The 26,963-nt window shown below is 38.8% G+C and overlaps 1 protein-coding gene across 2 annotated transcripts in view; it reads left to right on the top strand.

Annotated features, from left to right (window-relative positions):
- Positions 1–26,963, top strand: part of SHQ1 (SHQ1, H/ACA ribonucleoprotein assembly factor) — a 102,920-nt gene that overhangs the window by 33,728 nt on the left and 42,229 nt on the right. For both annotated transcript variants that reach the window (XM_004738366.3, XM_004738367.3), the window contains 4 exons: positions 2,226–2,380; positions 4,237–4,290; positions 7,108–7,231; positions 26,667–26,787. In XM_004738366.3, coding sequence (XP_004738423.1) covers positions 2,226–2,380; positions 4,237–4,290; positions 7,108–7,231; positions 26,667–26,787 — 454 coding nt within the window. The remainder of the gene's footprint in view (positions 1–2,225; positions 2,381–4,236; positions 4,291–7,107; positions 7,232–26,666; positions 26,788–26,963) is intronic.

Consider the following 26,963-nt stretch of genomic DNA (forward strand, 5'->3'; position numbering starts at 1 on the left):
GAGTTGGGAAACCTTATCGAAGTCTGTAAATTCAGAATCTATTTTTCTTAAAAAAGATGCATTTATTTGGGTACATAATAAATCAGAAATTCATTGGCAAAAGATCCCACAGAGAAAGTCAGTGGAGATGTTGTAGATTTGGAGGTATGACAAGGGTTCATATCTATAACTGTGAGTTCTTAAAAATTTGACAAGACAAGCCATCCCATAGGGAAAAAAATGGGCAAAACACAATTAAATGGTTCATTCACAGGTTGCCAACAAACCTGTAAAGTAATGTCCAAGTTTAGCATTTGGAAAAATACTAACTGCAGTAAGAGTGATCTATCACTGTATTAGGTTTTTCTTCCTGTATAACAGATTACCACAAATTAGAAACTGTTCTAATTTGACTCAGTTTCCATGGCTTCAGACTTGGGCTTGCTTAGCTGGGTCTTTGCTCAGGATCTTATAAGGCTGTGGATAAATTTGGGCTATCTTCTCTTTTTTTTAATATGTTTTGGTAGCTAAGTTCTTTTCTGGAACTCAGGGTCCTTTTCCAGGCTCACGTGATGGCTGGCAGAATTCGATTCCTGTGGCTGTAGAACTGATGTCCCCATGTCCTTGCTGACTGTCAGCTGGGGGCCACTCTCCAATCACCCCCCTTCTCCTCCTGCCACAGTTTGCTGCCATACAACCGTGTTAAAACATGGTGAGTTTTGGTCAAAACCAGTGGTGAGTCTCTGGCTCCAGTCTACTCTTAGTGGGATGTAGTCATGATAATGACCGTGCCATCATCATTGCCATATTCTTTTGGCTAGAGTAAGTCACAGGTTCTGCCCACATTGAAATGATGTGACTCAGTGGGTCTCATCTTAGAATTCTTCCTACCATAGTCACTTCCTGTCTGTTAAACTGGAAATGAGTAGGAGAGGCTCTAACATTATTGCTGGGTGTGAGGGATGTGTGTAGGAAAGAGAACTTGTGTCCATGACCATTAAAAAGAAGGAGAGTTGTAGCCTTCTAATGAAGTATTTTTTTAAGACTTTTTTTTAAGATTTTTATTTATTTATTTGTCAGACAGAGATCACAAGTAGGCAGAACAGCAGGCAGAGAGAGAGGAGGAAGCAGGCTCCTCGCTGACCAGAGAGCCCGATATGGGGCTCGATCCCAGGACCCTGGGATCATAACCTGAGCCGAAGGCAGAGGCTTTAACCTACTGAGCCACCAAGGTACCCCAAAGTATTTTTTTTTAACAGGTGCGTTTTTTAACCCAGTAAATCTACTTTTAGGAATCTATTTTATAGAAATCTCCAGTATCCAAGGGCATGTGGTTAGAGACACTTAAGCAGCGTTATTAACATGGCAGAAAACTGGAAGCATAGTGGATGCCCATCAGTAGGGGGAGTGGTTGGATAGAACATACTACACCATGGAATATTCTACTGCTTTACAAAAATTAGCTAAGTACCAAATGACTTGGAGAGATTTGCCAGAGATACTGAGTGAGGTAGGTTAGGTGGAGAAAAGTGATCTAATTCTTTGGTGGAGGTGGAGGAGGGGGGTATAAATTCCCTTGTATATGTTTGTGTGTCTGTATAGCATTATATGGTAATAGAGGAAAAATATGAAATGATATATACTAGATATTTAATGTAGAGAGGGCTGTCAGTGAAGATGGAGAAAGGGTGACAGGCCAAACAAGAAAAGATCCACTATTGAAAAGAGCTATCCTCTTCCCTCAAGTGAAATATGTGTGCTATAACGCTTTGTTTTTGTGTATAAAGAATATCAATATACTTTGCCCTTAACATTGACTATTATGTGAGAATAGTCCTATTTCTTTGTATAGACCTTTCCCAATGGATAATGAATATTTACAGAGTGCTTTACTTAGCTATTATGTTTTCTGTTCTTAAACTGTCTTATCATTATTTTAAAGTCAGTAGCTCCAGCATTTAGATGTCTTGAATACAGGACAGTGTAGCAAAAAGGAGGCATCCTGGAAATAAGGAAAAGATATGGGTTAGACATTTCTCCTTTATTTAGCTCTACTAGGGTTTGAGCAGATGCACAGCCCTTAGTAAAACTGTGAAGTCTAGTTTAAGAGTTCTTTCTATATTCAGAGTTAAATAACTCCTATTTCAGTTTCTATAATCGAAGTTCTAATTTTGACAAATCCTCCTCACTGGGGGTTTTACAAAACTGAATGGAACATTTAGTTTTTAAATGCATTTTTTCCCTAGTGTGTTTTTCTGAAGAAGAGAAATACCAGCTGCGAAAATTTGTCAATAAATCTTACCTCCTGGACAAGAGGGCTCATCACCAGGTGTACTACAGTTTGATTGACATCCTTCTGGCGTATTGCTATGAAACTCGTGTCACTGAGGGAGAGAAGAATGTAAGTGCCCGTATGTCTCTGCATTGTGGCATAAGTGACCGGACTAAATGAACTGTAAGGCATCCCTCGTCCTGTGGAAAGTAAGAGCTGTTGTGATTAGTTATTCAGGGGCTGCTCCTGGCAGAGCTGCACGTGCGTGTTGGTGGTGAATTCCAACATGAACGCATAATGCCTGCTTGGTCTTTTTTCTTCTCTCTGAGCATCAGTGTCTACCAGGTAGTGGATCGAGGCAATAAAGCTGAGGGTAGAGAAAGGTTGTCCTGAGCTCTCATCTCTTTAGGAGATGACTTGGTCAGAGAAGAGAGCTGTTTCCGCATGACACTTGACATTGACAAGAGGTAAACTTTATCATTCCTGTTTACATCCTTTGTCCAAGCTGTCCATTAGCAGACGCAAGGTATAGCTTTTTACCAAAAAAAAGGGAATTTGAGCGTTTACCTGCAGGTGTCCCTCAATTTATACAGTAGTTATGCTTCTGAAAATATTAAATGTAAATCGCATTCTTAAAAAACTTGAATTGTATCTTTATTTGCTATTGAAAGAAATCTTGTAATAGTAAAGCCTTTTATAAAGTACATTATTTCTTAAATGATCATTTTTAAGTAATATAAAATTTATTGTATCTCTTCTTAACTCACATTTGATTTTGTAAATGAAGAGGTAAGTAAGCTTCTTTCTTACCTATATCAGTGATTGTATATTTAAAAAAGACTGCATAGCCAAAAAAAGTCTTTCCAGTTAATGTGCCCCTGCAGCTGTTTATAATTATACTTGCTCAAGGGTTATTTTCCAGCTGAGCATATGCTTTCCTTTTTTACAAATTGCACAGATAATTCATATCAGTATAAAAGGAGAAATATACATATGAAGAAAATAATTAAAATTTCCTGTAATCTCAGCCAATCAGAAATAGCTAGTGTTAAGAGGGGATACATCTTTTCCAGTCTTTCATTGTGTACTTGTGTGTATGTGTATTTAAATTGGGTCATGATGCATATTATTTATGCATCTGCTTTTCTCAACATCATAGCATATTATTTATGCATCTGCTTTTCTCAACATCATAGCGTTAGCATAGTATTAGAATTATAATTTGATATGTGCCAAATTTTCTCTTGTTATGATTCTGAAAATTTCAAAGGTGACTCTTGAGATTTGCATTTGACTCAAAAATGAATATTAATGAGTGTATCAGGAGTATAATATTGCTGGAAATGATTTTTGTTTCCACTCATCTTTTAAGGATACTGTAATTGGGGAAAATATTTTCTTTGACAAAGAAAGTACTTCACGTTATTGCTGAAGAAGATGAGTGAGAGCATTTAGTTATGCTCAATGAAATTTACCATTTTTGATTCTTCACATATTTGACATCATGAAGTCTTGCAACTTTAAGACCTCTAGAATGTGCGTATTCTCTCACAAGCATTTTCTGAAAGGCCAAATTCTTGAGCAGCTTTTTAAGTGTCACAGTCAGCACTTCAACATTATCTTTGAGTCCTTTGGCAGATTAGAATGTTTGGGAGGCAAGTAACTTAGTTGAGAAGGACAGAAATTGAGGAAGCATCGCTTTGCTTTAATTTTTAGTTTCAAAGCCTCTGCTTATTTGCTCTTATGTTCTGGTGCTCTTATCAGTGGAAGAGCTTTACTTTGTGAAATCCCAAGGAAAGTAGGCAGAAACTTGCCTTTGATAGCTTCTGCAAAGCAATTATTTTTTCCTCAGTCATGGATGCTTCTTAGTTCTCCTGTATGTCAATGCTACTGAGATACTAGTTGAATAAATGGGTATATTTGCTTTATTTTGGAATGACTTTACCTCTGAATTGACAGTATTCTTTTCTCCAAAACAAATAAAGGTTGAATCTGCATGGAATATTAGAAAACTGAGTCCCACACTGTGCTGGTTCGAGGTATGATTTTCAGTCACAATTTTTTAGATTTTGTTTTAAAAGTTATTTTTCTGTTACATTCATTTTGGGTAATTCAAGGAATTCCTTGACTTTTTGAAAGTGGAAACTTTATTATGCAATTTTTTTTCCCATCGTTTAGTAACATTCTCATTGCATTTGTAACTCTAATGCTAATCATAGTATACGAATGAAGCTAGATAAGATGTTGTGGAATTTGGGAGAAGGAGAGCACATTTTGGAGGAAAAACCACACATGGTATGTTGGGGAGAACAGTTAGGGTGGAGTTAGAGCATATTTGTAAGTTGGCATATATTGGGGCTCAGAGCTCAAAATTGGGCAGCAAACCTAAGTCATAATTCTATTAGCTGCCATTTCCTGACCATCAAGGACCGTGTTAAGCGTTTTATATATATTATCTCCCCTGTTCCTTCCGATAAGTCTGTGAGATAAATATTATTGCTGTTTCACAGATGAGGAAACTCAGATCATGTAAGTTTAACTTATCATAAGCCCTACAGTTAATATGGTCAGAGCTGATAATCCTTTTATTATAGTAGTCATTGTTTTTATATCTGTTTCCTAGAAAATAGTTGTGTAAGTTTTATCAAAGGATGCTATTTTAAAATTTACTAGCTCTGAACAAATTGTTCAACATCAAAACCATAATTAAAAGTAGAAACTTGAAGAATGTGTCATATTAGGGGCACCTGGCTAGCTCATTCAGTGGAGCACGTGACTCCTCATCTTGCAGTCATCTGTTCAAGCCCCGCGTTGGGTAGATATTACGAGGAAAGAAAGAGAAAGAAACAAAGAAAAACTAGCATTAAAAAAAAGTGTCAGTTTAAATAGCTGATAATTGCATCAATTAAATCAACTAGGTTTTGGTTTTGGTTTTTTTTTTTTAAGTTTAAATCCTAGATACAATAGATTGTTAAGTTTTAAATCAAGGTTGTTTCATGGCAACACTTTGTTCAAATGATGGATAAGATGTCAGAAGGAATTGAGACATTCACCTTTGTCAGAGAATTTTGCTCCTCCAAAGAATGATCCATGAACCAGCTACTAGACCAGCATCCTCCGCTGGGAGCTGGTTAGAAAGACAGAATCTCAGTCCAGACCCACTGAAGCAGAAACTGTAGCAAGGTCTCCAGGGATTCGTATGCATCTTAAAGATGGAGGAGCACTGCTCTCTAGACTTCACTTGAGTTCTCCTTATTGCCATGATCAGCATCGAATGGAGAAACCGGTTTTTATGATGATTGCATTGGTTATTTAGGTTGAAAACAAAGTAGTTGGTGACTAAGTAATTTTGTAGTTGAAGTTATGAAAGGCTGCATGAGTAAATTCACCCACTTATGATTTTACTTTGAAATTTTTCTTGTTTTTGAGATAACTTAGAATTGCCAGAAATGTTAAGAGTTATTTTTGGCAGAATTTTTAGAAAGTTTGTAATTCTTTTTAGATATAAACTGTTTTTTGTCAGATACTCGGTATTCTTTTTTTTTTTTTAAAGATTTTATTTATTAATTTGACAGAGAGAAATCACAAGTAGATGGAGAGGCAGCCAGAGGGGGGGGGGGGAAGCAGGCTCTCTGCTGAGCAGAGAGCCCGATGTGGGACTCGATCCCAGGACTCTGAGATCATGACCTGAGCTGAAGGCAGCGGCTTAACCCACTGAGCCACCCAGGCGCCCGATACTCGGTATTCTTAATCAGAACTCTCACTCATTAAGGATTAATACAGATGGAAATTCTTTTGCTTCCTTAGTTTTACTTTTTATATTCTAAGTTTTATATGTAGGTTACATTTTTTTGATACAGTTTTAATCAAAACCCAGTTAAACAATTTTGCACAAAACTGCCTAGTGGTGTCATAAGTTTTGGGTTGCTGGTGGTTTCTGTTTGATACTTTTTTTTTTTTTAAAGGTTTTATTTATTTATTTGACAGAGAGAAATCCCAAGTAGATGGAGAGGCAGGTAGAGAGAGAGAGAGGGAAGCAGGCTCCCTGCTGAGCAGAGAGCCCGATGCAGGACTCGATCCCAGGACCCTGAGATCATGACCTGAGCCGAAGGCAGTGGCTTAACCCACAGAGCCACCCAGGCGCCCCATCTGTTTGATACTTTTTAAGATAAAACACTTTTTTTTCAAGGCGCTTTGGTGACTGAGTGGGTTAAGCTTCTGGCCTTCGGCTCAGGTCATGATCTTAGGGTCCTGGGATCAAGCCCTGCATTGGGCTGTCTCTCAGTGGGGAGCCTGCTCCTCCCCCCACCCCACCTACTTGTGATTTCTGTCTGCCATGTATTTACCATGTATTACTCATGCCCAAAGCACCAAAAAAAAATAAATAAATAAATAAAGAAGAAGAAGAAGAAGAGGGAGACCGTGAACATACTTTGCTGATGAGTTCCACATCTTTCATCTACACTATCTTGAATGGTCCTAGAGGACAAAAACATGAAACATACATCATTTAACAATGTCTTTTATGTGCATCTGCATTTTGTTAGTGCCATGTGTTTTAGATTCATATTTGTAATTCTTAAAAGACTTTTTAGAACTTTCCTGCTGCATATGTGATTTTTGAGGAGCATTTGTGATACCTTGATAAAGTATGAGAAATTACAAAGACTTCAATTAAGTATTTTATTGTAAGGTATATAAAAAGAATCTCATTTCATGGTTTTGTATTTCTGTCTTGCATGGCTTCATGATGATCTAAACTTAAGAGTTTTTAATTGAGAGTAGTTTCGTATTTCGTTGTGTTCTTTTGTTTATGTAATATGGAAATGATTACTTATTTAAACTCTACTTCACAGACTTGGACTAATGTTCATGAAATCCTGGTATCTTTTGGAAGGCGAGTTTTGTGCTACCCACTTTATCGCCACTTCAAGTTGGTGATGAAGGCCTACAGAGACACTATAATGATCTTGCAACTAGGTAAGATAATCTGATGCCTGCAGATTTGAGAGTGGAAAAGTTACTAGTTTGTGACGATGTCGTGATTTTTGCTTTTCTAAGCATAAATGAGCAGTGAAAATCATCACATTCAATCACTTCTCCTCCCAGGTATATAAAATAATAGTTCTCTCCAGGTATACAATCACAGTGAAGTGTGGTACTCTTTCCTGAGAGATGTTGGACGGGTCAGTGGATGAGATACACACAGTATTCCACACCATTTTGTGTGATAGTAGATTGCATCATTCAGTTTTGGGTGCCTGCAATTTTCTGGGCACTATATTAGGACTGTGCAGTTTAGAGTTTTCCTAGGGGGACTGTTGACAACCAATTTCATTATAGAGTGAAAAGAGCTCTGCTGGGGGACATAGTGATCATTAGGCAGGGGCCCAGAACTTCCTGGACTTGGGAAGTCAGGAAAAGCTTTCCAAAGAAAAGCACAGCTACTCTGAGGACTTTTGACTATTGCCAAATCTAAGTTGAAAAGACAAATATTTGCTAGTTTTAAGAAAATGGAGAATTTTGAGTTTGAAACATATTCCAGAGTGACTGTAACAGCATCACTGGTTTAAGTATATAATTTCCAAGGTAATGACTTTGAAGGTAGCATCCATTTGTATGGATTATTTCAGGCACATTTATTTAGAAGTTGCTTTCCATCCTTTTTGGTCATCTCTTATATTCCTTGGGGAGGTTTGGTCATTCCTTTGTCCTTAGATAAAGGTCCTTCTGAGGTTTTCAGACTTTAGAGTAAGAAGAGGAAAGTAAGGAAGCTTTTCCCTTTACCACCCAGGTGACATCATTGGCTTAAAAGGAAGAATCCCATCTCTAATGTTTTGTCCCTCTTAAAGGTATACCTCTGTTTTTATTTGACTTTTGTGTAACCTATCGCCTTCTTATCCTGGGGGGAAAAGTCATGTTTGAAATAGATTCTTTTAAGGTAGATAATAATTCTAAAAATGAATTATAGTTAAATGAAAGTTACCCTTTTATTAACCCACTTGGATTAGGTTAGCTCTGTTTTAGGATAGTTGTTCTAAAGATTGTAGAGCTACTACCTTTGAAAAATTGATCTTTTTTAACTTATTGATGGGAAAGAAACTGCTTTGTGTTTTCTCATGTTATTTCCTCTTGCCTTCTAAGATATTTCTTGAATTGCAAAAAATTACCTTGAAACATCAACCTACTATAAATGACTAGTTGTTGAACTAGAGTTATGTGTCACCATAATTAATTTCTTATTTAAGTCATGTTAGATGATCTGTGCATTATTCATAGGTTTAAACCATGAGAATGAGTTTGCGATTATCCTGTTACATCATGGTTTTCAGATGGAAAACTGGCAAAACCCCCATGTCTGTGTGTGTGTTTACGTGTGTGTTCGTGAGTGTGTATGCAAGCTTGTGCACACTCACATGGTTGCTACTTTTTATTCTGGGAAATAATCTAGTTCTCTGGACTTTTATTTGAAAAGTAATCAGTTCTGTGATTGCATAACCAGAAATAAATTTGATTGCATTGACTTACATGGTAATCAATTATTCAGATAGTTTTTGTAGGTGAGTTTTTGTAGGTGAGAATTGAAATTGAGATATTTTCATCATTGTCAGTCTGACAAGAAACAGTCTTATCCGCTGTGTCTTGAGAGCTCCAGGAAACCTTGGGTAACACACTGGAGGTCTGTCTGTTGAAAATGCATCTTAAACCTCTGTTAATGGTACACAGCATGTTCTGTGGCTAATTTGGGTCGTGGTTAGTGCTGAAACAGAGTTGAGTTGTCTAGAATTCACACCATCAGCTATGGGGAGGACAACTCTAGATGAGGGTTGTAACCTGTGTTTGTACAGGTGGATGGCACAAGAGTGTCATTATTGCCATTGAGGAATCTCGTTTGTTTGGATACTCCATAATCGAAGCAGGGGGAGCTCTTCTGTGGCATTTAATATTTTCCAAGAATGAAATCGTGCCTGCTTATAATTCCAAGTGCAGTCACGGCGATCACACTTTTTATTAGGTCAGTTTAGTGCTTCCATTGTTTGAAAGTAACGAATAACTCTCCCCCTTAAGAAATATTGATCTTAACTGGAATGAGCTCTCAAAACCAGTGTAGCAAGTCTTCAGAATCTGTAGAATATTTCATTATAATGGGTTGACTAAGGTCTAAGTTTTTATTTCATTTTTTTTTTAAGTTTTGAGTTTTTAAAATAACCATGAATTTGCTTTTCCTGACTTCACAGTAGCCTTCGCAAGAATTCTTTTGTGGGCCCTGGGCTATTCTCAATGTTGTGTTCCTTCTCCCTCCTCTTCCTCACTTCCTAAAGACTGTACATTGATCTCTCGCTGTTGCTACATGTCTAATCCAAATTCCTTTAAGGGCAGAAAACCCGCTTTACCCCTTTAAGTACTGTTCTAGTGCTTAACACAGTACCTTGTGCATGGAGTTTCTGCCCCTGGACAGTGATCTTGGGCCGCATGATCATCCTCCCTTTTCTCTGTCTCATGTTTTGAGCACCTTTCACTTTCTCCCCCTAGTTCCATTCTTTCAGGAAGAAGCGGGTAGAGTCCTTGATGGAAGCATTGCTTAGCTGCAGTACTCACTGACAATAAATGAAAAAAGAGATAAAAATAGCAGCTTTTCTAATATGTCTTGAAATTTTACTCTGTTTAGAAGTGACATAGTTTAGGGGCGCATGGGTGGCTCAGTGGGTTAAAGCCTCTGCCTTCAGCTCAGGTCATGATCCCAGGGTCCTGGGATCGAGCCCCACCTCGGGCTCTCTGCTCCGCAGGGAGCCTGCTTCCTCCCTTTCTCTCTGCCTGCCTCTCTGCTTACTTGTGATTTCTCTCTCTCTGTCAAATAAATAAAAAAAAATCTTTAAAAAAAAAAAAAGAAGTGACATAGTTTAATATTTGGTTATATACTTCATACAGTTTATTATTCCTACTGATATCTGCATTTAATTTTTCTTTATGATAGCATTCCTCACTCTGCTATTGCTCAGCTTTTGAACATATAATGCAACTATTATATTGAAGGTGCTGAACATCATGGGAAACAACTTTGTTTTTTCTCTCAGTTCTCTCTTTGAACTCATTCTGTCTGTTCTTTTATTGTTTCTGGATGGAATATATATCCTATAAATATCATACCACATACACACCTACCTGTCTTATATAATAGATATTCTGTAAATTTTTATATCACTTTAAATTATAAGAGTCTCTTTTAAGTACTTAAAATGTCCCCTTTGAACTTGATTAAAAAAGTAAATCCTCCTTTCCCCATCTCGGGCCTGCCTCAGGTTGGGAAGCCAGCCCTGGGGAGAGGGGGGGGCCCACTTGGCTTTTGTAGGAAATACTGCTTGCTTCCAGAGTGGGCCTTCCTGCTTCTTGATAGGGAGCTTTTATCAGGTGTGGCTCAGACACTAGTCTCTGTACCCTACAATTTCTAGGGGTGGTTGCTTATACTTTCTATGGGCACCACTTAAAACTCCCTTTCTTTTGGTTTAGGGTAACAGGAAAGTAGCTCTCCCTGCGCCACCACCCCTTCCCGCCTGCCCAGGGTGGTTGAAACCCCATAGCACTACAGTTTTATCCAAAGAGCTCTTCTGGACCTCTTTTGCTTAAATTCCTAGAGGTCAGTGTTGGGCTGAGGGGGTCATAATCATCAGATTTTTGTTGGTCTTTGTAAGTTTAACATAGAGAGGTTGGCGTCTTTTCTTAAAATATGCATATGCTTGTTATTTGCTTTGTCCTTTGTAGAGCTCATTGGAAACAAGGCCCCAAGAGTCCTTTCTTACTTTGCTAGTACAGTCATAATCACCACAGCTCCCACATTCACGATTTCCTGTGGGCCAGCGCTGGTCTCCATTCTTCAGAAACCTTATCTCATTTTGTCCCGTGCATACTCTAATCCTGTGAAGTTAGGATTATTTTCCCGGTTTTGTAGGTAGAAGTCAGGCTTGAGAAGTTCAGTCACTTGCCCAGGGTCACAAAGCCATTAGTTGGTAGAGCCTGGATTTGATGCCAGATCTGTTTGACTCAAAGTTTGTAGCTTTTGAAGTGTTGAAATGGTTATAAATGAAATTATATGAAGCCAGGAGTTTATTTTGGAGTAATCCACGGAAGTTTGGGGGTAAATGGGCAAGGTGAAGGTGAAACAAGGTTGACCACACCTTGGTACCTCCTTGAAGATGGGTGACACATAGATGGCACTTCACCATCTTGTGGTCTCTTTTTGCACATGATTCTGCTTCATAAAAAGTTTGTTTTTTTATTTTTTTTTTTAAAGATTTATTTATTTATTTATTTATTTGACAGAGAGAGAGAGATCACAAGTAAGCAGAGAGGCAGGCAGAGAGAGAGAGGAGGAAGCAGGCTCCCTGCCGAGCAGAGAGCCCGATGTGGGACTCGATCCCAGGACCCTGAGATCATGACCTGAGCCGAAGGCAGTGGCTTAACCTACTGAGCCACCCAGGCGCCCAAAAGTTTGTTTTTTTAAAGTGTGGGCTCTTAACCACTATAATTCAGTATTTTAAGTTTATTCACCATTTTGTGGAAAACATTGTAATTCTTATTCAGACAGTTGTATAAATTTTTTTCTTTTTTTTTTTTTGGCTAATGAAAACACATGTTTGAAATAAGTTTTTTTGATTCTGTGTTTTTTGTTTTGTTTTATTTTTCAAAGATCTTATTTTTAAGTAGTCTGTCTGCCCAACACGGGTTCAATCTCAAACCCTTAGAGATCAAGAGTCCCATGCCCTACTGACAAGAGCCAGCCAGGTGCTCTGGGTTCTGTTTTGTTTTTAAGGCTAACAGAAATCTACCTTTCTATAAACCTTTGGGGTCTGATGACTAGAAGCTGCATGACAGGCTGTAACCCAAGGAATAGCCTTCACAATATTAATTCTTGTTACCAACTAAAAGCTGGGTTTGTATCATATCATTAATATTGCTTACATATTAGACTTTATTGGGCTTAATAATCAGTTTTTTAGAAATGACTGTCTTACTTGATATATCTGTCTACTTGCTGTAGATAGATATAGCACAGTCAGTGTGGAAGACAAGAAGAGCCATAGCACAAGGCTTGGGTGCTCCTTTTCTTTAAGAAAAATAAGTGTCCAGGAAATAGGGATATGGCAGGTGTGTTGTATGAATTCTGAGTTCTCATTCAACCTTGGAGATGAATTGGTTTTTAGCATTTGAATTCTGTTTAGCCTAAAGTCAGTTTAGCAAGTCATTATTTTTTTTAAGATTTTATTTATTTGACAGAGGGGGGGGGGGAAATAGGCTCCCCACTGAGCAGAGAGCCCGATGTGGGGCGCAATTCCAGGACCCTGAGATCATGATCTGAGCCGAAGGCAGAGGCTTTAACCCACTGAGCTACCCAGGTGCTCCTAGCACGTTATTTGTATTGACTTATAGAAATTACCCCCAATTTGAAAACTGAAACATGAAATCACTAAGATTTTCCAGTGTTGATATTTATCTGTATTTAGTTGTTTATTTGTTTTCGTTTGTTTTTAAGAGAGAGAGTATGTGATCTCCTGCACTAGAGAGGGTTGGGGGAAGTTGGAGAGGGGCTGAGGGGGCCAGAGGGAGAGAATCTCAAGCAGGCTCCACCCCCAGCACAGAGTCCAATATGAGGTTCAACCTCACAATCCTGAAATCCTGACCTGAGCTGAAATCAAGAGTCGGATGCTCAATCAACTGAGCAACCCAGGTGCTCCATCTGTATTTAATTTTTATGAGTTCCCAATTATGGACATTTTAAAGAACTGTTAGACCATCTAATTTTTACTCTTTAAATACATTATGAAAAATTATTTTTCAAGTTATTCACCAATGTTGAGTGCTTACTGTGTCAAGGTGCCAAGCTGGGTCTGGAGGTATACTCGTGAACAGGGGAGGTGCAACTCAGCTTAAATTCTCATGTGGGGGTGTGCAATTATATAATAGTTATATATATATATACATGTGTACATATGTGTGTGTATATATATATATTTAATTTCATTTGTTAGAAGTTCAGAGGAGAAATACATGGGATGAAACTATAAAGTTAAGGTAATGGACTAGCCTTCAAGTTGTCATTTCAAACATGTAACCTCATACAGAGGGGAGGCTCGGCTGTTTTGACTTTTGATTCCCAGTTCCTACTCCAGTTTCCTGTCATTCTAAAGTACTTGTTAGTTGGTTGACGAGTTCATGTATTTATCCATTCGGTAGTGTTTTGTCAGTACCTACTAAAACGTGATTTATTATGTGCAGAGTACCCCGTAAATAAGAGAGCTATGCAAAGAACGATTAGACTTGTGTACTCTGCTTATAGGGGAGCTAAGATATCCGTCAAAAACAAAATACCTAGTAGACAATGGTGAGTACCATATGCGAAATGTGGATAAAGTAGTTCAGAAAAGGAGAGGTGCTATTTCACCAGGAATTCGAGAAAGCTTCATTGAAGGCATGAGATTTGAATTGGGACTTGAAGGATGAGTGGTATTCTGGCACAGGAGGGTAGGGGGATGTATTCTAAATACTATGAGTGAACAGCCTGAAGAAGTTCATGGAACAGTGTGGTTTCATCAATGACAATTTCGAGTAGATAGACTCTGATCCTGAGACCTACCCTACAGCCTCTATATCTAGTTCCCTTTCCTATGTGTCTTAACTGGTTTCCCAGAATTTCTCTACTTCTTTGTTATTATCCTTTAATTCTCCGCTCCCTATTTAGGAGGAAATTCTTATTCTCTATTCTCTTCCTGTCCTGAATTATTCTTGAGCTTTTTATTTCCTAGTCAATTCCCCATTGCAGTTAAAATGTTTCTAAGAAGGGAGCAATCCTAGTGCTTTCAGGAAATTTAAATAGCACGGAATTCAAATAAAATATTGAAGTGCCATTTGTGCCTGTTTCTGCTAACCACTTATATCCCAGCTTCTCCAGGAAAGGAGGGCTTCCGAGCCCCAGAGCATGTGCGCTGCAGCTGAAGTGAGTAAGAGGAGGACAGGGCTCTGCCGTGTGGTCATGACTGAGCCAGTCCTTGGCTTCTCTCTTCCTGAATTGTCCTGCCATGTGGCAAAGTAAATTCCTTGTATTCTGTTCTTTTCCTCAGACCCAAAATCTGTTTTACAGTTTCTTCAATTGTCAGCTTCTTTCTATTTATCTGTATTATTTGTCATTGGACCTTTGTGGATTTATACATACACTCCTGTATAGAAGGATATTGTATATGAGCATAAACATTAAGGTGAGGAAAATGAAATTTCAGTCATCCCCATAGAATTCCTTTTTCCTCTAATAATCCTGTGAACCACTAGAATTTTAAAAAGTTGCTCTCACGGTAATTTCTGGGTTACATTTGTATAAAACATTCTTTGTTCTTTTAAGATACTCTGTAGGGGGCAGCATTTCCTGTATAGTTTACAAATAATAAATTGCCTTTTAATTGCCAGAGGTGATTAAGAGCCTGTGGTTATTCTGCTACCAAAAAAAATTACTTGAAATATTTGTGTTAGTATTCTTTGGAAATTTGAGTTACATGGTAATGCTTATTGGTGGGTATAGCTCAAATTCAGCTGATCTCAAATATTTACTCATAGATAGTCATTTGAAATGTGCATTACATTTCCAATACTATTTAAGATAAGTTTTGTTAATTTCTGCAGTTTTGGAGCACAACAATCTGGAAAACCAGATTAGCTATGTGGTTTGATACTATGGCTTAAATATTTTTTTTTCTATAGTTAGTGCCTCATTTAATAAATCTAAAGTCAGTTTTGAGATTGTTTTTACTGATCTGAATTTTTAAGGAAGTAACTTTAAGTTTACTTTTTACTTAAGGGGATAAAGGCAGAAAATTGTATATATTTAAGATAAATTTGGGAGAAAAAAGAGGAAAAGTTTTATTTGACCGTAATGAATCTAGGTCCCGTTGCAGAGTAGTAGTGAAGGGCCTGGATGAAGTTCATTGAATAGTACTTCATACATTATCTGGAAAACATGGAAGAATTATATTCTTGCAATTTAGAGTTCCTTTAAATAGGAATTAATACTGAAAAATCACAAGCTGGAGACATTTATGCAACATACATAAATCAAATTCCTTTTCTGTGCGGGTATCATAAAAGAATCAGCAAAGAGTTATAGGAATATATATGAGTTGGCCTTAGCTTTTAAGGAGTTTATTATATAACAGTAATGGTAAGACAAAGGAAAGATTCAAAATATGAATATAAGATACAAAGGAGGAAGTCCCTTAGGAAAATAACTAGACTCACAGGCCAAATCCAAATGCATCTGGTATGACCTCTGAGCCAAAAATGCTTTTTACATCTTTAAATGTTGAACAAAAAAAATCAAAATAGTGTTTGATGACACAATGTAAATTATATGAAATTCAGATTTTAATGCCCACAAATAAAGCTTTATTGGATTACATTCATGCTAGTTCACTTACATATTGTTTATGGCTACTTTTGGGATATGATGACTGAGTTGAGCAGTTGAATCATATTATGTAGTCTGCAGGCCGAAATACATATTCTCTGGATCTTTACAGAAAAAAATGTGTCTACCCTTGCTCTAGATATATGTATCTAGAAGGTTGGAAGAGAGATTTTCAAGAGTGAGCAGAGGTCTTTTGCTGCCTTCTGTCCTAAATACTGGCCAGTGTTGAAGGGGATCATTTCAGCTTTTTCCTCTCCTCCCCGTAGGGTGAAATGTAGCTTATCTAGCCGGTAGCCATAAGAGTGGGTCTCTCAGCATTAGGGGAAGTGAACTGAGATGCCTACTTTTCCAAATGGATGAGGGAGCGACAATGGCAGGGTTTAAGACAGTGGGGAGTAATGAGGCCTGTGTGAGCTGGAGAGATACATGCCCCCATCTGTAGCCTGTTGATGCCATGTGGATCTGTAGCATTGCCATTTTGGGGAATTTGCAAAGAATGAGAAAGCAATGATCTTTAAGAAAAAATTTTTCAAAAGTGGAAGAATTAACAATGAAGTAGAGGTTATAATTAAAACCCTAAGAGCAATGGCATGGCTGAGTGCACAAGTCCACCTGTGTGGACCCTAAAGTTTTTCCATTTCGACTCTCAAGCATTCCCAGTGCCAGCCGGTTTCTCTCACACCCTCTTGCCCCTGCCAGTTTCCAGCTGCATTGAGGGCTTGCACCAGACCTCTGCTCTTTCAGTCCCAGCTTGAGGCTGAGTCTCAACCTTGTGTGTTCCAGGAGTAGCAGAAGGAGGTAGGACATATCTTGCATTACCTAAGTAACTATGCCCAGGAACCTTAAAAAACAAAAACAAGGTGGAACCCTTATTTTTCTTTCCACTTACCTGTGTTGCTCTTGTCAGCCAGAATCTGGTCAGGGTAGAGGGGATGAAGCGCAGGATTCTAGTACCATACCTGTTTGTGACACCAGCAGGGTGCTTTTGAGTAGAAGGGAGGGCTCGATATGGAGGAAGCAAACAGCACTGGCCTAATGAAGGAGGCTTCATGGTAGTTACTACTTAAAGAATGTGTAGGGCTTAGAAAAGAAATTAAGGAAGGTATTCCACGAGAAAGTAGAAGGTAAGGAAAGCAGGTAGAGGAAAGTAAGAGTTAGGTCCAAGAAATGGCCAGTACTCTAGTTTGTCTGGAAGGCTTGGGTTGTGGAGGGGGACTGTGGGGAAGAGGTGTGAATGGTGTATTGGGGCAGGATTGTGGAGAGTCTACAGTGCCTTGCTGAAGAGACTGGGCCTTATGCACTGAGGGACCACTGCAGAGCGTGGTGTTGGTCTGTGACGGGCTCACAAAGTCAGATGCATCCAGCAGCAACACAGAGGATAGAGTCACTGAAGGGGGGTGAGATTAGTGGCACAGACAAGAGAGGAGACTACGATTCTTACCTGAAGCCAAGTAGTTTAGGGGCAGGTAATATGGTCTGAACAGGAGTGCTTGCAGTGGTGTGGAGAAGGAAGAAGTATGGGGGCAGATGTTTCTCAGGTAGCAAGGGAGAAGCACCTGGGACCCTTGATCCTGTCTCACTTCTTGTCCTTCTTCCCTTGTCATCTGTAAAGTTTACATGGTCATTGGCTCATTTCCTTCCCATAGCAGTTCTTAAGAATTCTCTCCTCTTTTGACACATGGAAACATATTCAGATTAAGTATCAAATACCAGGAGCAAGCAGATCCACGACCCCCATGACTGACCATGGGCTGTGTAACTGTTCCACACAGAACACTTGTATCCACACAGAACACTTGTTATCATTTTTACATTGCAGAGAAATTAACCAGAACTGCACAAAGATTATGTATATGTGACTTTTTAATGATCTTTCTTTATCCTTTTAGAAATTGGGACCAGGGGCACCTAGGTGGCTCAGTGGGTTAAGCCTCTGCCTTCAGCTTAGGTCATGGTCTCAGGGCCCTGGGATCGAGCCCCACATTGGGCTCTCTGCTCAGCGGGGAGCCTGCTTCCCCCTTTTCTCTCTGCCTACTTGTGATCTCTCTCTTTGTCAAATAAATAAATAACCTTAAAAAAAAAAAAAAGAATTTGGGGACCAGAATTCTAAGATCTTAATTTCATAATCAAAATTCTTAGGGCACCTGGGTGGCTCAATTGGTTAAGCGTCTACCTTCAGCTCAGGTCATATCTCAGGGTCCTGAGATTGAGCCCCACATCGGGCTCTCTCTCAGCGGGGAGTCTGCTTCTCTCTCCCACTCTACCTCTGTGTGCTCTCTCTCTCTCTCCCAAATAAAAAAAATCTTTTTTTTTTTTTAAAGATTTTATTTATTTATTTGACAGACAGAGATCACAAGTAGGCAGAGAGGCAGGCAGAGAGAGAGAGAAGGAAGCAGGCTCCCTGCTGAGCAGAGAGCCCGATATGGGACTCGATCCCAGGACCCTGAGATCATGACCTGAGCCGAAGGCAGCGGCTTAACCCACTGAGCCACCCAGGCGCCCCCAAATAAAAAAATCTTTAAAAAAATTCTCATGTAACCTTTTAATGCACAATAAACTTCCATGTAGATATGGATATGCAATCATTTTTACTAAATTATATTTACTATGCATTGATTAAAATGTAAAGAAGCATAACTTCGTTTTATTGATATGCACACCATTTAGCAGTGAACGTGCACTCACTGTAATACAGGGAGGGTTTTGAAAGGGCTGGTTGTTCTCCCTTGGCATCCTCATCAGTATATCAAAGCGCTGGAAGGGACTCATAAGGCTGGTTGGACTGGGTTGATTTTTTTCCTTTTATGAGCCATTTGAGGAATCCAGTTGTCTTTCCTCCTATATATTTCTTCTTTCTGACTTCATTGTACAATTTTAGTTTGTCCAGTTTGAAACTAAACTAAATCCAAAGAATGATTCAGAACTGTGAATATTAAGTAATAACTATTGGAAAAACAGTCTCATAGTTTCAGTTAAAACAACATCAAGATAAATTTATTTGAAGTTGAGCTACCAGGTATTGAGATACAGTCTGTATTCATAGTGGAACAGTTGAAGTAAAATTTTACCTGTAGAATTACAAAATTTTAAACACGATTTTATTGATTGATTGATTGATTGTTGTTGTTGTTTTTTTTAAGATTTTATTTATTTATCAGAGAGAGAGGGGGAGAGAGCGAGCACAGACAGACAGAATGGCAGGCAGAGGCAGAGGGAGAAGCAGGCTCCCTGCTGAGCAAGGAGCCCAATGTGGGACTTGATCCCAGGACGCTGTGATCATGACCTGAGCCGAAGGCAGCTGCTTAACCAACTGAGCCACCCAGGTGTCCCTGATTGATTGTTTTTAAAAGTAGGCTCCACACCCAGCATAGAACCCAGTGTGAGGCTTGAATTTACAATCCCGAGATCAAGAGCTGAACTGACATCAAGAGTTGGATGCTTAACCAACTGAGCCACCCAGAAACCTGTTCTTTTTTTTTTTTTTTCTTTCCACAATTTAGGTTTAGATTACAACTGTTTCCAGAGCTGTTTTCCATGACTCTTAGTTTCTTAACCTTTCTACCTTTGTGCTTACTATATAGGTGGGTTTATCTCATTTTTTTTTAAATGTTCTGTCTTGAATTTAGATGCCCAGCTCTTCAAAAGAAATTGAAATTAGTTATGCTGCTATTATGCAGTTTTGATGACATCCTGCGACATATTTCTAGACTGAAGGAACCACTACTTTGACAGGTGACTTTAAGGCAAATGGAGTTAATGTCAAGGCTGTCCTTCTGAACCAGCAAACCTTGCAGGAATTGCTAGAGCAGGAAAGGCAAAAGGCAGCCTTGGGTTAAATCCATTATTTGAACTTTTGATGGTATAGTGTTGTAAGAAAGTTGGCATAATTGCATTCTTTTGTGTCAGGAAATAGACATAATAAGGAGGCACAAACAAATTGGATATTCCACATTTGTCTTGGCACAAGGTAATCTATAGATCACATAGGTGTTATAACTAGACACTAGCTGAGCAATTTGACCAAGTGTTTCTGAACTTGTGCTTTATGTACTCCAGACTATATTAACAACCAGCCTTACTGAAAAGGGTCCTACAGTTTGCTAGACATTGTTCTAGATGAGGGAAGAAAGGTAAAAAGCTGCCATGTTCTTTCCTGTCCAGGAGTTTGCCACACCAGTGATAAATATTGACACAGTATTTATTATATAGTGACTGGGAGGCAGAAGGACTTATTTTCAAGTCCTGACTATTGCTCCATAGCTGTAATCTAGGCCAACTCCATATCCTTGAACCTCACTTTTCTCGTTTATGAAACCAGGAAGTACCTAATTGATGGGGTTAAATGATTTAATGTGTGGAAGGTACTTGATGCAGAGCAAGTGAGTAACTGCTAACTCCCATATATTAGATGGGTGTGAAAGAACCCAAATTAGCTGGAGGGAACATTGGAAGCCCGTTTCTAGAAGCAGTACTGCCTGATTTGAGACTTGATGGTGAATTAGGTTTGGACTTGGGATTATGCATTCCATGCAAAGGGAACATCTACAAAGTTTGTTTGGACTTGCAGTTATGCATTCCACACAAAGGGAACATCTACAAAGTTTATGTTTGCTTTCTGTTAATTTTGTTTGTGGCTATAATAATAAAGTATGTAATTCTAATAACTAAAAATGTTCAAAAATGGATACTGGATCATAAATTTGTGCTCAAAATAGCAACTCTTACTGCTTCATATGTGTTTAATATTATAACTCTGAAATGTAAGGGCCTAAATAACCATATGAGGAATTTGAGAATAAAACAGTGAAATATTTGTTCTCAAATACTTTGAGAAGTATTCATAAAGCCGAGTTTAATGTATGTTTGTGTTAATTGTTAGGGACTTGACTTTAAGCTACTTTCTAACAGGGCCTGGTATTGACTTTGATTCTCTTAATTTTGATTAATTTGACACAATTACCCTTCCATTTTTATGGTCAGTAATCTATGAAAATTAATGTTAGAAGTAATTCAAGTTATTCCTTCTGATAACGTGGTCTCATCAGAATCCCAGAAATCTAACCAATATCTATCATCTTAAAATGATAGCAGTGTTGGCTTTTATTTTGAGTTGATTTTGTAAATAAAGATCAAGTAGTGAGTGCTTTCTTTCAAGTATTCTAAATAACCACATCTTTCTCCTTTACTCCTTTTGGCGCTTTGCCTTACATAGCTCACAACTTTAAAGGGTAAAACTAGATACCCAGAAAACGACAGCCACATGGCAGCTATAATGTATCAGAACTTGAAAAGAAATTTAGCTCTTATTATATAGTTAGCAATTTATATTATTTTTCTTTTTGCTGGCCAAAAAAATAAAATAAAATCCACCATTCTGATCATTTCTTAGTGAGGGGAGCTATTTTTTAAGTGCTTCCAACCATCAGCTGGTCTGTCAGTAAGACATTATAGCCAAACCTGACCTGCTAGGAAGATTTCAAATCGCCAGTGGATTCTGATTTACAGTAGCTCAGTCTTGTCTCTGTTTTGAGATCTATTAGCCTGAAATGCCACATCTGTCCAGAACAGGACAGGTGTGGTATTAGTTTTCCTTCTGTCACTCTCTTTTTTTTTTTTTTAAAGATTTTATTTATTTGACAGATCACAGGTAGGCAGAGAGGCAGGCAGAGAGAGAGAGGAGGAAGCAGGATCCCTGCTGAGCAGAGAGCCCGATGTGGGGCTCAATCCCAAGACCCTGAGATCATGACCTGAGCCAAAGGCAGAGGCTTAACCCTCTGAGCCACTCAGGCACCCCTCTTTCTTTTTTTTAAAGTAGGCTCCATGCCTATCATGACACCCAGTGTGGGCACTTGAACTCACAACCCTGAGATCAGGACGGGAGCTGAGATCAAAAGTTAGATGCTTAGCTGACTGAGCCACCACATTCCCCAGTTTGCTTTCTCTTTAAAGGAAAGCTGGAGAAGGTATAGCCAGAGAATGTGTTAAATACTGCTTACTGCCCACCTGCTTGTTGCCAGCATGCATATTTTTCTTTATGTCATCATTATGTTTCTCTGTGTTGTTATTGTACAATCATTTTCCCTGAGGTAATACATTCATGGTGCTTGTCACTTATAATACCAGGATACTAATTTTAAACTGCCTTCATAAGTGAACAAAAGATCTGGGTCCCCGAAGCCTTTCTTCCATGGTTACAGTTGGCTTAAGTAAAGACTGTGTCGATCTGGAGAATCCCTAACTCTGGAGATTTAGCATCTTGGAGATGCCTGTTGGGGCATTGCTGTAATGAAAACAGTTACCGTGGTTACTGTGCAAGGCACCTTCTTTTTTCCTGCTTTGGACCAGGCAGTGAACTGGCTGAAAACGGTCACTTTCCTCCAGTGCCTTTGAGCAGGAAAAATGTCCTCTGATTTAGGCCTTTTTTTATACCTATGTGCTATGTGCTGAGTGCACAATCGGATAAAGGCCCACGGGAGCCAGGTGCTTTGAGTCCCGAAGGCTTCTGGCCACTGGCCATGTGACAGCTTGGAGCAAGGCCAGTTTTTTTTTCTTTGCTGATAGCTGTTAGATAAGTGGTTGACAACCTGAGAGAAAGAGCAGTCAGTACAAAAGAGACTAAAAAAACCTGCGTGCCTCACAAGTCTCCTGGCTCTGTGGCTATAATCGACTATGGTGATTTAGTGGGAACAAAAGAGACCCAAGTACGACCTTGGGGTAACAATACACATTGTTGGAAAAAGGATGATTTAAATGTACTTATTTTCCTAGATTGTCAACTGCCAGTAGCCTAGTTATCTCTTACCTTTTTTTGTCACATAGCATACTGTGAAAATAGTTTGAATGAGACATACCGTGAAAACACAGCTTTCCAAGAGCGCACAACTGTCCCTTTCAAAACTGCCTTGCAAGTGATTTTCTAAAATTACCTGATCTAAATATTGCTTCTCAGTTGTTCAAAACTACAATTTAAAGAGAATTTAAATATGAATTAAAACTTTTTAGCATACTTTGCTGATATTTCAAGGGTTGGCTGTGTAGCTGTGTGTGTCTAACTTTTTGTTAAACAAATAAATGTTTGTTGTGGGGAAATCTTGAAAAGGGGAAAGTACAAAGAAGAGTAAGCAACTGTAATTTCACATGTAAAACAGTGGTGGGCACATGTCAGGCACTTAGGTACCTTTTCAGTGAATGCAGAGATACACATTAATATTGTTTGGGTGTAAATGTATTTAAATGGGTTTTTTCCTATGTGTATTTGTCTTCTTTTTTTTTTTTTGAGAAAATAGGAGTCAAAACATACAAATACAATGTAACTTCTCTTTAAATTAAAACAATTATTATTTTTGACATTTCTTTTTTTTTTTTAAGATTTTATGTATTTATTTGACAGAGAGAAATCACAAGTAGATGGAGAGGCAGGCAGAGAGAGAGAGAGAGAGGGAAGCAGGCTCCCTGCTGAGCAAAGAGCCCGATGCGGGACTCTATCCCAGGACCCTGAGATCATGACCTGAGCCGAAGGCAGCGGCTTAACCCACTGAGCCACCCAGGCACCCCTGTTTTTGACATTTCTTATATTATTATTTTTCTTTGGTGATAGTGAAGATGTGAATTTGCCTGTGGCCTTTAGCAAGGGGTCAATCTTACACGAGGCATGTCTGCTAAGGGAAGCTGTGTAATTTCATTAAGGTAGTGGTTGCCTTGTATTTTCATTAAACACATGAGTGACCTTACTTCCATACCCTTCTTAATAAAAATCCCTGGAGTTGGGCCTCTTATCCCTGCTGTCCACAACTGCATTCAGGCCTTCATACCTCATCTTTCATATACCTGTCACCCCAGCCCTTGATACTCTCTGACTTTCTCCCAACTCAACCTGCTTCCTCTTCCCCATTTCCCTGCTTGAACCACCTGCGCCAACCAAATGATCTTTTCCTGTTGTTCCCTAAACCCACCCCATTTTAAGTCTCCTTTTCGCTCCTTTTTCCCACTGTCCTTCAAGCCAGTATATCTCCCTTCTTTCTTCACTCCGTTATTTGCTGTGAGGTCTTGCTCCAAATCCTGCATTTTTGGTAAGGCATGGCATCTCGAGGTGCAGGATTCTGGGCTGTCACACTATACACAGGCTTGTGAAAATTTCAAGTAAATACTTTTGTGTGTGTGTTTTTTTCTTTTGTTTGTTTGGTGGTGGTGGTGGTTGTTGTTTTGTAGAGACTTAAGATTAACTTTTAAAACTTGAAGTTGGTGGTTATAAAAGTAAACTCCTCCTTGAACCCTGTCCCCCAAAAAAGAGAGAGAGAGAAAGTAAGAAATTGGCATATGCTTACCTTGATATTTTCTTCTCTTGGCAATTAAAACTGTTCAAGAAATGCTACACTTTAGTTCTTTTTTTTTTTTCCCTCTTGGGATAACATGGCTAACTTGGTTTCATCACTTCTGTGAGTTTTGATTGTATTTCCTGCCTCCTGTCATCAAACTCTGCCTTCAACATCACATACTTCGTAATGAAAATAGGCGTGCCATGGGGGGGTCCACACTAGTAATTTGATACAGTTAACCTGGGCCACACTGATAGTCCCAGTTCTGGTCTTCACTTAACCAAATGTAGTTTTAGGCCTTCTAAGTATTTGTTTCTCTAACCAATTGAGCAATGGGGTTTTTATTGGCATTCTTCCCATCTGCATGTGAGGAAGCCGCATAGTTAAAATTTTTGAAAAAGGCATGGCCCCTGCTTTGAACTTAATTTCTAACTCTGGAATAATAAAATGTGTTGGCGACAGAATGGGCCAAGAACGTATGGGTAGCCACAAGCTGGTCAGTTCAGAATTTGGGTCCTGTGAGTATCTTACTACCTTGAACCTGAGCTTCTGCTGCTGTGAAATGAGCAGGGAAGTCTCTGAGGAGGATCACCTATTTTGTTTCCATGTTTCTTTGCAGCAGTCAGTAGAGAGCTCCAAAGACAAGGAGGTGAGCCCAGGCTTCCTAAAGTGTGAAGTCTTAGGCTAGGCCCTGAAGGCAGGGTAAGATGCCATTAAGTTGAGTGGAGAAGAAAAGGCAGCTCTGGGTATGGGAGCCAATTGAGGAGAGGACCTTGAAAGCATGTGCAGCTGCAGGGACTTGAGGAAAGCAGTCCGTACAGACGGGTGTCAGGGGATTAGAAGGAGAGAGTCTGCAATGTGAGGACATAGGAAGATCTTATGGTCAAGGCATGAAATGATGAGAGTACAGGTGAGGATAGTGTACCAGGAGTGGAGGGGAAAGGACCGCAGTGAGGGATGTTTCCAGGAGGAATCCTCAGGGCTACCGTATAAGGTCCTGAGATGAAAGGAAGTGCAAGAGTGTGAAGTAGACGATCACTATGTTATTCATTCATTCATTCTTTTTTTATTTTTAAAGACTTTATTTATTTATTTGACAGAAAGAGATCACAAATAGGCAGAGAGGCAGGCAGAGAGAGAGGGGAAAGCAGGCTCCCCGCTGAGCAGAGAGCCTGATGTGGGGCTCGATCTCAGGATCCTGAGATCATGACTGAGCCGAAGGCAGAGGCTTAACCCACTGAGCCACCCAGGTGCCCCCATTCATTCTTAAAATAATGAAATTATAAATTTGATGCTGCAAGGTTCTGTTCTAAAACATGGGGTGCCAGGATGGCATAAATAAATAAAATAAATAAATAAAATAAATAAATAAAATCCTTTTTTAAAGATTTTATTTATTTATTTGTCAGAGAGAGAGGGAGAGAGAGCGAGCATAGGCAGACAGAGAGGCAGGCAGAGACAGAGGGAGAAGCAGGCTCCCTGCCGAGCAAGGAGCCAGATGTGGGACTCGATCCCAGGACGCTGGGATCATGACCTGAGCCGAAGGCAGCTGCTTAACCAACTGAGCCACCCAGGCGTCCCAAATAAAATCTTTTTTTAAAAAAAAATCAATCAAACAGAAGTCCCTGCTCCTTTGAAATGTATTTTCTAGGGTTAATTGTGTTAAAATTTTAGTGGCAACAGTTTTGGCACCTTGCGATGTCATTATCTAGCTCGTGATTCTTTTATCCTGTTTAAAAGTCAAGTGGGAAATGTTGATGAAAGCACATCCAGGATCTTTAGCAAAGTGATATACAGTATTTTTATGTTTGGGGACTATAAAGATAAGAATGAAACTGTTAAACTGAGAATGCTGTGTTTTACTGATCAAAGGAAGTGACACTACTCTAGATTTAGTAGTAATTTGCCTTAGGAGTCAGTACATTTCAGGGAATGTCCTGAAGTTCGGGACACCTAGGGAATTGTTGAGTTGTCCAAGGTTTCTTTTGGAGGCTTTTGTTGGGATTAAAATTGGGTTCATTTAACAACCTGGAGGAAGTAATTAGATTCAAGGAGAGTTTAGTACTTGATGGCTTTTTTCCAAGTGATTTTGTCAGCTTATTTTTGAGTGAGTGCTGTGATATTTTAGTTTTCAGTCTTGTGTTTTCTTCAGTTCTTTAAGGTGCGAACACTTAAGTTAGTACCAGATAATTGTTTAACAAAAAATGTTGACATAAAAAATAAAGAAGTTTAAAAACCAGAATATAATTTCTTCATGGTGTTTTGAAAGCTTAAATTAGAAGAATATTTTATAATTAAAACTGTGGTGGATTTAAATATTCATTTCATGAGGAAAAGTTTCCTCTTATTTGCTTAATGTACTTAGTTGTGTTTTATACTGTTTTTATAGTAACCACAATTAATTAGCTATAGAAGTAGAGCATAAGATTTATTCATAATTCATAATGGAAAAAATAAAGAGCTTTGGGCTTTATAGGACTGATAAGATTTCATGCAATAAAAGAATGTTAAAAATATTTTAAAATCATGGTTAAGATTTTGACCTGCTACAAATATATTACCTTGCAGTATCTGAATTTTTCAGTTTAAGATAATCAGATGTGGGTTTTTTTTTTCAAGAATGATTTCTTTTTCTTTTTTTAATTGTCTTTAGGTAAAAGTGCAGTTTTAAAATGTCTACTGGATGTTCACAAAATTTTTCAGGAAAACGACCCTGCTTATATTCTGAATGATCTCTACATCTCAGACTACTGTGTGTGGATTCAGAAAGCCAAGTAAGTTTTGAGTTACTTATGAATTTTACATGCTCACATTTCTGGAATGCCTCTTGACCCAGGAAGAAGCAAATGAAGTAGCCTGGGAGGTAAGTTGTAATGAAAAAGAAACCCCATCTAGCTACCAAACATTTTAAAGAAGATCAACATGGGGAGCTTTGCAAATTTGCTTCAGG

The sequence above is a fragment of the Mustela putorius genome, unplaced genomic scaffold (assembly GCF_011764305.1).
Source record: "Mustela putorius furo isolate JIRA1106 unplaced genomic scaffold, ASM1176430v1.1 tig00000095_pilon_pilon_pilon, whole genome shotgun sequence".
NCBI lineage: Eukaryota > Metazoa > Chordata > Mammalia > Carnivora > Mustelidae > Mustela > Mustela putorius.